The following is a 12,500-nucleotide window of genomic DNA, read 5'->3' as shown; positions in this document are numbered from 1 at the left end:
GCATTACATACACAAATATCTATCTATTCATATATATATATGTGTATGTATATGCATATATATATATATATATATATATATATATATATATATATATATATATATATATTAAATGTATGTATGTTATAAAACAGTATGGTGGAGGCAACCTCAATATCTGTGGCTGAATGTAGGTAACTGAGATTTCTTCCTTCCTGGCACTTTCTCCACGTCACGGCGCCTGCGCAGGAAAATTGGCGGTTGGTCAGCCAAAGAGGGGATAATGTGGGGAGGGGAGGGGAGGGAGGACGGTGAATGGGAACCGTAGGTGATCGTTTATGGGTGGGGGAGGGGGAAGGAGGAGGCTATTCACTGTTAAATTGGTAAAGTAGCCTACTTTATCGCTCGATTTTGATAGTGTTTGTTTGAAGCCGCTACAGAGGTTTATCCCTCCTACTAATTCACTCCTTATAGGTGACTTATCTTTTGAAATTAAATGTAGTACCTTTGAGACAAAGGTTGAAAATATTTTATAATGATATGTGTGCATATATATATATATATATATATATATATATATATATATATATATATATATATATATATATATATATATGCAGGCTGAAGACATATACAAACTATGTTTGTTTAAAGAAAGCAAGGTTTACATTTCTTCAGTCTGGTAAGTAAAGAACTAGTGTCGAAAGGCCTCATGCAGCACTCCAGTGTTCGTGAACCTTCTGATCATGAGTCATTAAATGATGCAAGATATATTCATCACGTTCCATATTTTCGTGATTCAATTATACCACATATGACTATATATATATATATATATATATATATAAGATATATATATATATATATATAATATATACATCTTGTAATATATAAACTTGATCACTTGCAGAGAGGATTCCTCACCATTGGTACAATCAAAGACAGGACCTCATGTAAACAGGATGATATTTACCATAGATTTTTACCAAAAAAAGTTATATGTGTGTGTGTGTGTGTGTGTGGCTAGATGTTAGAGTTATGAATATTATTGCAAAGTTTCTTCTATTTAATCCCGTAGCAAATTTTACTCATCGTAATTGATTCCTTTCCGAACCATTTTCGTAATTATTTATGAATGTATTGATTTTGAATATATTTACGTCGTAGGCAATGAAGCGATCATTTCATGGGTTTCCCGTGTAATTACATGTTTTATAGATAATGCCTTCAATATAATTATGTTTTAATTAATGAAGTTTTTGTTATAATTATGCCCTAGCTTATATTGTCTTCGTCACGATTCTGACTCTAATATTGCTGATATCATTATAATTGTCATAGGTAATGGCCTCATTATATTTTGTTAGCCAGTTTTGTTATCTGTAATTTAACATAGGTTTTCAGTATAATTCTTTGTAGAAAGTGAAGTAAGATAATTAAGATTTTTGTAGTAGGCATAAATGTGTTTGGTATAATTTTGTCTTTATCAAGTGAAAATAAACGTACAAAGATTTCTTTGAGAAAATCCTTAAAGCCACAGTATTGGTATCTGTAATATCAGTGAATACATCTATAAATATGTTTTTTACATGTTAGTATGTTTCTCTTTATCGAAAGGCAACTATTATTTTATAGACATTTATGTAAATCATGCAAATAACAGTAAATCTTAATAGTAGTATGTGCAAAAATATATTATTTTTCAAATATTAGTAAGCTAGACTCGCTAGGTTGGTCAATAACGTGACGAGTTTTGCTTTAAATGTCACAATGTGAAGAATAATTATTAATACTCTCTTAACAGATAAAAGTTGTTAAGTATGATAAACAAATTTAATTTACTTTAAGAATTCCATAACGATATGAACAGCAGTAACGATATTGAAGATTTCTTATATGGAACCTGCAATAATTAGGAGAGGCCACCAATATGTTTTAGTAGTTTACCCTTAAATATTGTTGCCGTATCAAAACTGCGTTTTTTCTGTTGCCTGGGCAAGATGCAGACAACCCAGGAATTGTTAGACCTCATCGCTATAACTCTTTAAAAGTGAACTTATTAAAAATATTTATCAGAGACATAAAGGTTTTATATATATATATATATATATATATATATATATATATATATATATATATATATATATATATATATATGTTATCTATATATATATATATATATATATACATACAATATATATACATATACACACACAGTCTGAAAACAAACTTTTATTGCTTATGGAGAAGTCTGAAAATATGATTGAACAAAGATATGCTGACTCTTTCTTAACTAATAATGCCAAAAAGAAAAAAAAAACTTATTCTGTAAACATCTTTGGGTGTGACCCACAATCTATGAGAGAGGGAAGAGTTTAATGGTCCAGGTCCTGGGTTTTGGAAAAAGATAGAGGCATCGCAGGTAAATCCTGGAATGAAAACAACCTCATCAGAGGGTGCCATTAATACCGCTCACTTCTTCATCTGCTTATTTCTTTATCTTCCGAGAAAGAATAACAATCAATAATCTCTCTCTCTAAGTGTAAATTCAGTATGCCTCTGTTGTCCTAGTCAGTTAAGTACCCAGGTGGTAGTCAAACACTGTGGGTTTCAACTAGAATTGGAGAGAGAGAAAAAAAAATTAACAATTGGTCTTCGCCAAAATCTATATCATGGCATATCTTAAGACTATGTGACCTGCTTGAAAGCATTCTAGGCCAAACCTTAGACAAAATCACCCCCAGCACTGTTAATTTTAGCAGATACACTTTCATACGTCTTTAATATTTTTTCTTTTATACTTGAACTCCAGTAGCTCAATATGTCATGAATATACTGCAGCCCGATTTGATAATGATTGATAGGTTGGTTTACTTAACTAGGCGTTGCAATAACCTCATATAGACGAGAAAACAATAATAACGAATAATTTGAAGGCTGGTAACAATCAAATTGCTGTTTGTTATTTAATGCTGGAAAATGGTTTTACATTACCAGGCTGGAAGGGATCGATTATTGCAAGTGGAGAAATGATTACATCATGTATTTTGGCGAGACGTTACCCAATCTTTTTTTATTAGAAATGCATAGATCTGTAACTACTGTAATCCATCTTGACTTAGACGATAATTGGGTTTGTTGGTTAACGTTTAAACGGATGAATAAATCCCCAGTCACCATGTTAATGGCAAAAGAAGTCCCCAATCGTTCCAGATTACGTCATTACATCACTGAAAATTGTTTGAGACCTTGTTGCCATTATTATTATTTAGTTATTATTATTATTATTTTATGGTATTGTTATTATTATTATTATTGAGAGCTATTATTATTATTATTATTGCTGCACTATTATTATTATTATTATGCAAAGTGAGCGTAAGTTTTAAATTTTATAGTTGGTCCAAAGAGGGTTTGAATGATGGAAATTTTGTCTTATTTAGTAAGGCTCTTATGCAAAACAATAATCCTCATTTATTTTGCAATTAACTGCCATGATTGGTTTTCATTTTTGCAGGATATGCAGAAAATAAAAACCGGCGTCAAAATGTACTTCTGTCACTACATTATCGGGCATCCATCACTTGAAAGTGTTCCTTTATGCACTGTATTCATGCTCAGCCTCAGATGAGTTCGTTTTAATTGTTAAAATTTGTACTTTTTTCATGAAATGAGGGCTGCTTTAATCACTCGCTTTCCCGGTTTGAACACCATCAAGCTTAATTATGTTGGAAATAATATAATGTTGTCTATCCGGTCATCGTTTGCAAGTTGTGTTTGAGAAACAATAAAGAGACAAGACCCTATAACCACTCTGCCTGACGTTAACCGTATAATTCATCGAATCTAAAGGCTGGTAAGATTATAGCCAATTGTTTATTTTTTGTAGTTTCATATTTCGTAGTAAGTTTATGTTTGTAGTATGCGTCACGGTCTATAGATCTTGGTTTGCTTAATATTTTCATCCTGCAAAGAAGACAAAATGATCTCCAGTATTTAATTTCTTCCTCAGTAAAAGTCGTCTATTTAGTCATTATTTGTTGTTATGCAAGTACAGGCCAGACTAAAAGTAAGAAAATGAGGTTCAGCTGGAAGGCCTCTGATGTATGAACTTTTGCAATGAACTTGCCATAATAATTGGCAACACATTTTTGTGGAGACCTATGGGCATTCAGACAAAGTTCCATTGATGACTTACCGAAGTATGAATTGTCCCTTACATATCTTTTGCAATAAAGTTACCATAATAACTGGAAAAACATTTTTGTGGCGACCTAAGGGCGTTCAGAACAATTCCATTGATGATGTATCGTAACAGGAATTGTCCCTTAAATAACTTTTGCAGTAAACTTAACATAATTAGTGGCAACATATTTTTGTAGCAACCTAAGGGCGTTCAGAACAAGTTCCACTGATGACGTACCGAAGTAGGAATTGTCCCCTAAATGTCTTTCGCAATAAAAGGATTTAATTGGCAGCATTTTTTTGTACCTGCATAAATCCTAAACCAAGGTCTGTTGACATTGAACTCTAACCTGTAAACCAACACTGATTATTTAATCTTTCCTTTGGTAGTAACTCGTTACTGGACGGGCGGAATTTTCCTCGCTCGCCACCAGACCTTAGCAGACACACTCACGGGCATCACCACGGCAGGAGACAGAGTTCCTTAAGTTCTACTGTTGCAATGGTAAACATAGGATTCATTGCCATGAGGATTATATATATATATATATATATATATATATATATATATATAACCATATATATATAAGATATATATATATATATATATATATATATATATATATATATATATATATATATATACTATTACATACAAAAATTTTAGGGCATAGTTTTTTTCTCTTATACAATTTTCAGCCAAAAGTAATTGACCAAAATGGCTAGTGAGTTTCTTGCTGGAGTCTTCATAACGTCGGAGTACTTCTCACCAAAAAGTGACGCACGAGAATCGGGAAAACCTCCGACGCTAAAGATTCCTGCAAGAAACTCATTGATGCTATTAAAGCAATTGCTTTTAAACAAAGGTATATATTATATATATATATATATATATATATATATATATATATATATATATATATATATATATATATATATATATATATGCACATACAAGTATATATAAATACATATTGTCATGAAGTATCTGGTTATTTGACTCACAAATCATAGAATTCAAAAGGGGATACTGGCAACAGATACAACTGAACTCTCATAACAAAAAATAAAAAAAAATACGAATGAGTACTCTAAAGGCAACAGTGATCCCTTAAAAAAATATCAGAAATGTGAGGTATCAATATTTAAACAAGAAATATACTAAAGTAAAAGGGCATCACTCCATCACTATAACTGTCTCCCAGTCCAGTCACTTCAGCAAAACTGAAGGAACAAACTTTCTATCATTCTAGTTTATATTTACATAATTAATTCCTACCACTGGTGGTCAGTAAATGAAGTACTGTAGTAAAAACTTTAAATACAAAAATTTATTTTTAATTCAAAATCAACAAATCAAAACTCACAATTTTCCTTTGAAGAAAATTTACTATTACTTGAAAACACAAAACTTATTTAATGGTTGAATTTAGATGAGAAACAAAATAAAATCATCAAACTGTTAATGAGTGAAACAAAATTAATTAAGCAAAAGTTGAACCATCAAGAAATACTTAAGGTGTGAAAGAAATCTAAGTAAATAATTTGAAAACACAATAACACACAAAAACACACAAAATCAAAAAGTGTAAAATGAAATAAATTCATTGAAAATCTTACTTAATTGACCAGTCAAATATTCACTTATTTAAACATTTCAAATTATTCACTTCAAATTATACCCTTCAAATTATACCAAACATGAAAATAAAATGTAAATTTAAATTACCTAAAGTATTTTAAGTCATGACTTAAATTGTAAAAAATATTACAATACCTGTAAATATTATATTAAAGTTACAAAAAACCAATGTATTCCTTGTTACCCACAAAACACTCAGAATTCACAATCTTTTACATTACAAATATTAGACGCCAAGATTTCACAAGAAAAACAAACTCTAAAGAGACCATTACGAAGCCTTTTACATTACGAGTTTAAAACCACTTGAGAGAGAGAGAGAGAGAGAGAGAGAGAGAGAGAGAGAGAGAGAGAGAGAGAGAGCAACCAACTGGTCTCTAGAATCAGAATGCTAAAATTTTCGGTCTCCAGTCAAAAGAAAGACCCCATAGATCATTCTAGCAAAGAACGATGACTTCATTATCAAGGCAAAACGTTTCTGACTTAAAGATGCACAATACGTGATCAGAGTTTAAATGACGTAATCTACTCATGCTCTCCCTCTTGGACGAAAAAAGGATAGTCAATATATTCGCTCAGAGTGGGACAAATTCAAACAAAGGTTATTATTATACAACACGTGCTTTGATGCAATCCTCTCGATCAGGGCACATTCGGGAAATAAAATACATAACCAACATGTGGTTCTGTCTCTAAGACAAGATGATGCAGTAGTCACATGGCTCGAAGCGTCTCAACATGAATTTTGACTACGTGACTCTTAACAGGAAATTGTGAGCGCCAGCATCATGATAAAAAAAAAAGTATCATATGGTCGATGCGTTTATAAACAGACGAAGACCGAGATGATAGCCCAAAATCTTGGCTGTTGATGCACAGCCACAACAGAAGATACCTCGATGACAAACCATTAACATGAGGCACAATCTTTCTTCCCCCCTCTTACGTTATTACTAAAAAACGTTATTAATTTCTTGTGAAATCCTATATAAAAGATATTTTACAAACTAATACATATAATAACTTTTACATAGAAAATTATATGATAATCAAAAATGCAATTAGAACATTCGAAAAAGAAATACAATACAATGCATTCTATATGTAATATTCCTCCCCCTAGAAGATTGTTTTTTCCGGGTTTGAATCCAACGATTCACAACAATATAAATAATGTGCAACTACGTTGTTCAATATGTTTCACTTTAACATTATACGGTTGCAGGGACAAAGACCACCTTGTCAATCTCTGATTATGATTTCTCATTCTATTAATGAATATGAGCGGGTTGTGGTCAAATAATACTAAAATTTCTTCATTCTTAGGCCTGTTCACATACACTTCAAACTTTTTCAATGCGGTGATTAATGCTAATGTTACTTTTTCTATTGTTGAATACACTCTCTGGTGCTTTTTCAACTTTGAAGACATGAAACAAACAGAATGTAAAATAGCACTATCATCGTCTTGAAGTAGAACAGCTCCAATTCCACAGTCGGATGCATCAGCTTGTATCACAACCTTCTTATTGAAGTCTGGAGCTTGAAGGACTGGTCTTGAAGTTAAAGTGGCTTTTACGTTCTCAAATGATTCTTGACATTCTGGAGTCCGAAAAAAAATTTTGTTTTCAGACTGGTTAAATCCATCAAGGGCGATACTACAGCTGGAAAATTTGGACAGAACCGGCGATAAAATCCAGCAATGCCCAAAAATCCTTGTAGTTGTTTCCTGGTAGTAGGTGGGTTAGCCTTACGGATACCATCTACATTAGCGTCAATAGGAGCGAGAAGGCCTTTTCCAGCTTCAAATCCCAGATACTGAACAGCTGCCTTTCCAAACTCACTCTTCTCTAGGTTGATTGTTAGTCCTACTTCCCGTAGTTTCTTGAACACTTTTCTTAAAATTCTCAGATGCTCTTCCCATGTACTAGAATAAATCACTATGTCATCAAGGTATACATCCACTCCTTCTATGGATCCTAGCAATTGATCCATCACACACTGGAATGTTGCAGGTGTATTCACCAGACCAAACGGCAAAACAGTGTATTGATAGAGTCCAGAAGGAGCAATGAAAGCTGACAGTAATTCAGCATTCTCATCTAAGGGAATTTGATAATACCCTTTCAACAAGTCTGTCTTGGAAACAAATTTGGCTTGCCCAATATTATCAAGTAACTGATCTATAAAAGGCAAGGGATAATTGTCAGCCACACTGATAGAATTCAGTTTCCTATAATCAGTACACATCTTAAATGAGCCATCTGGTTGCTTCACCAACAAACATGGAGAACTGTAATGACTTGAACTGGTTCTGCTAATCCATGCTGCAATAAATACTCCTTTTCTTTCTTAAAACATCTCTATGAAAAGGTGATAGGCGATATGTTTGCTGTTTAAAAAGTTTTCCATCTTCTATGATCTTTATCTCATGCTTTGTCAGATCAGTACGCTTAGGTACATCTGCAAAATTTTCAGGGAAACTTCTAATCACTTCACTTGATGCACTATTTTGCTCAACACTCGGATGTTTTAGTTTATCCTCCAAATCTTTCAGTATTGAAGAATTGTTCATCTTTCTTTCAGCTCCCAATTCGTAGCCATCATCGTCCTCTGTGGATAAAATTGTCTCTGTTATTGACACTGTTTCAGTTTTAGTCTCTGATAAGTAAGGTTTCAAAAGATTCACATGTATCTTACTCTGTCGTTTTTTCTTCCTGGTGTTTCGGTCACATTAGTTCGATCACTTAACTTCTCCATTGTCTTATAAGGACCTTGAAATTTGTTTGTAAGGGGAAACCTTTTCACTGGTAAGAACACTAGAACTTGCTGTCCTACACTAAAACTTCTTAGTTTAGTCTTAGCATCATATCTCCTTTTCATTTGCCCTTGACTTGTTTTCAGATTTTTAAATAGAATTTTCTAATTTTTGTTAACCTTTTCCTCAAGTTCTTCGCATATTCTCCTTGGATTTCCTCTTGATTTTCTTCCCAGTTCTCTGCAAGAATCTTCAATGGACCTCTTACTTCTTGACCAAAAATTATCCCATTAGGTGAACATCCCATGCTTTCTTGATATCTTGATAACCATTCCTAACTTCAAACAACATTAACGGTAAACCAGTAACCCATTCTCTTCCTGCCTCATAACAATACTTTGTTAACACTTTTCAGTGTCTCGTGGAACCTTTCCAAGGCTCCTTGAGTCTCTGTATGATAAGCAGTTGATAGCTGTTGTTTCACCCCTAACAAGTTCATCACATCCTGGAACTATTTAGAAGTAAAGTTCGTTCCTTTATCACTTTGCACAATTTCTGGTATCCCAAACTTGGAGAAAAACTCCACCAACTTCCCAGCAATTACCTTGGTACTTATATACTTCGAACTGGAATTGCCTCAGGGTAACGTGTTACAGAACACATCAAGGTTAACAGATACCCATTTCCTTTCTTCGTTTTTGAAAGCGGCCCTACCACATCTATAATCACCTTGCAAAAAGGTTTTCGTCTAACTTGTATAGGTTGTATGGGGGTCCTTTCTGAATGGTTTCATTCGGTTTTCCAGCTACCTGACAGGTGTGGCATTCTCTACAAAACCTGCTAACATCCTTGTGAAGTCCAGGTCAGAAAAAATACCTCATAATCGTCTCAACAGTCTTCCTGATTTCCATATGTCCAGATTCGTGTGCTACTTCTACCACTTGCTTCCTTAATGGATATGGAATCAAAATTAGATGATGTTCGCCCCCTTCAGCGTGTCGTGGTATATCTGCAGGTCCATGCTTCCTCATTAGCAAACCTTCCTTTAGATAATAACAGGTAGGAGTTTGTTGCAGCTCTTCTTGATCAACAACTCAGAAGAACAAGTCAGATAACGTTGTATCCTTCTTCTCTCTAGTCACTTGACCAACTTCAAGGGCTGAACTCTCAGTATCTGCTAACTCTGCTACTGTAGATTCACTGCTACCTTCAGGAACACTCTGACTACTCTGAGTCTCTTCAAGAACAACAGGTTCTTCTTCTTCTCGGGAAATCTCTTCGTTGTTAGCACTACAGGGAACTTCACTTTCCTGGAACAGATCTTCTAAGCTCAAAGATCCTTCACTTGATCCTTTTTGTGCGTGTAAATCCTCAGTTTCTTCACTTGCAGGTGTAGTTCTCTTCATATTTCTGGTAGTAACACAACTTGGAAACAGGTGGGGGTTATTCTTCCCTAGAAATACCGTAGGACTAATCCTCAATGGTTTGTCCATCACTATAGGACAAGGAACAAATGATACACCACCAACTTCGTTACCCAATAAAACATGCACACCTTCCACAGCCAGTGAGTCCTTTACAGCAAAATCAACATTCCCTGCCACCAATTCACAGGACAGGTGCGAGCGCCATATAAGAGTTACCTCTTCTCCTCCTGTACCCTTCAAAATAACTGACTCTCCTGTGAGATTCTTCTCCAACTGTGGGTGAGCACCACGAACTACCACACTTTGGTTACTCCCAGTATCATGTAATACCTTGACTGGTACCTGCACACTCCCTCTTTGAGTTGCCAGCGTACCTTCATAGATATACGGCTTAAAAGCCTCCAAGCTGCTCAGCCACTCACTACTTGAAGTTACATTTCCATTGGTTGCTAAACACACAGCTTGTTTATTCTCAGTCTTCCCTACAGTCTCAGTCTTTCCCACACAGCTCCTCGTAGTCTGTTTCACCTGGCCACTGCTTGACCACCTGACCAACTGGCTTTGATTGTTGTTGTGTCTGATAACACTCCCGACTGTAGTGTCCTGCTCTTCCATACTTGAAGCAGACAACATTAGTCTTCTGTATCTGTCTTGAAAAACTAGATGGTGAGGATTTACATTAGCTTGCTACAGGATATTACCCTGCATTGTGTATTGGTAATTACCACTTGTAGGATTCCCTAAACAACTTGTTCCTGTAATTTGATGAGACTTAAAACCTGTGCATTGTTGATTTCTGTCATTGTATACTTGACATTATAATTCCTTTGCTACTGATTATATTTATAATCTTCACTCAGTGTAAAGCAGCTTTGTCAAGTTTCTTCAACTCTCTCAAATAGGCTTTTGTGTGTTCAGAATTCCTCAAGAAATTGTTCTAAAACAATTAATTCTTCAAGTTCATCTACAGTTTTAACTTTATCAGCCTCCAACCTTCGTTTGAAACATCTCTTCACTTTGTAGGCATAATCCAAGAACGTCATCTCATCCTTTCTTAAAGATCTGAATCTTTCATTGTAATATTCAGGGGTCATCTGGTAAACTTGTAGTACATTGTGTTTGAGTACCTTGTAATCTTTGCATTGATCAGCTGACAGGCACTTCTTCCCTTACCAATCAAGACACTTTGCAACGAGACTGACCATTTATCTTCTGGCCATCCCAAACCTGAAGCCACTTTTTCAAAGTGATCAAAAACTCTTCTGGAGCTTCTTCTGTAAACTTTGGAGTTAATTTCTGCGTTCTACCATTACATCAACACAAGGTCTGATTACCTTTAGTAAAGCAAAACGTGTTAGATGGTGTGGATCGAACTTTTATTAGCTCATCTCCCTTCATAAATCTTCCTGCTTCATTGCTCTAGCCTCTCTTTCTTTCTTCTTCTGCTGCTTTTATTCTTCAGCAGCTTTCTCCCTTCTCTTTCTTTTCTTTCTTCTTCTGCCCTCATTTTCAGGCAATCAAGCTTCAGCATCTCTTTCTCCCTCAGCCAATCAATCAACCTTTCTCTGCAGCTATGCACCAAGCTCTGCTTCTGCACTCACTTTTCTCTTTCTCTTTTTCCCTCAGACTCAGCATTAGTTATCATTTGCTCGGGCTCTTACCTATAAATACCTGCCTCGGCTACATTCAGTAATTCTTATGCCTCTCCTAACTCTTCATCTACTTTACCAGAGTCTATCAGTGTTTGGATTGCAATACATCTGATTTGTGCCTTAATCATACTACATGATGCTTCACCTCCACAGGCTAAGGCTAAAGCAAGCCATTGAGCTTTAGTCAGGTTGGATTCAGATAACTCTTGGATGGAAGGAGCTGCTAAAAACTCCTGAACATTGAGCAGATCCATTTTCTCTAAGTTACTCAATTAAAAAATTCACAGTACAATGCAAAAACAAGTGTGGTCACTCTCCTATCAAAAAATCCCTAACACCACCAGTATCAATCATAAACCTGAGTGATATTTTGTTTTGTTCCTGGGTCTAGGCACCAATTTTAATTCACGAAGTGTTCCAAGTACCTGGTTATTACTCACCAATCATAGAATTCAAAACTTACCTCACTTCAGCCAGATACCTGAACTCTCATACCAAAAAAAAAAAAAATATATGACTGAGCGCTCTAAAGGCAACAGTGATCTCTTAAAAAAATTATCAGAAATGTGAGGTATCAATATTTAAACAAGAAATATACTAAAGTAAAAGGGCATCACTCCATTACTATAACTGTCTCCCAGGTTAGAGTCACTTCAGCAAAACTGAAGAAAATTTACTATTACTTGAAACCACAAAACTTAATTAATGGTTGAATTTAGATAAGAAACAAAATCAAATCATCAAACTGTTAATATGTAAAAGAAAATTGATTAAGCAAAAGCTAAAACGTTAAGAAATACAGAGACGTGAAAGAAATCTAAGTAGATAATTTGAAAGCACAAGAACAAACAAAATTG

At 34.6% G+C, this 12,500-nt stretch overlaps 1 protein-coding gene across 1 annotated transcript in view; it reads left to right on the top strand.

The window, feature by feature from the left end:
* LOC136843677 (uncharacterized) overlaps nt 1-4,669 on the top strand; it is a 304,410-nt gene extending 299,741 nt beyond the window's left edge. The window contains exon 9 of the mRNA XM_067112239.1: nt 4,555-4,669. Within this exon, the coding sequence (XP_066968340.1) occupies nt 4,555-4,652 (98 nt within the window). The 3' untranslated portion in view covers nt 4,653-4,669. The remainder of the gene's footprint in view (nt 1-4,554) is intronic.
* Nucleotides 4,670-12,500: the final 7,831 nt, after the last annotated feature.

Source organism: Macrobrachium rosenbergii, chromosome 12 (genome assembly GCF_040412425.1).
Source record: "Macrobrachium rosenbergii isolate ZJJX-2024 chromosome 12, ASM4041242v1, whole genome shotgun sequence".
In the NCBI taxonomy this organism is placed as follows: Eukaryota; Metazoa; Arthropoda; class Malacostraca; order Decapoda; family Palaemonidae; genus Macrobrachium; species Macrobrachium rosenbergii.
This window is presented reverse-complemented; position numbering and strand designations above follow the sequence as displayed.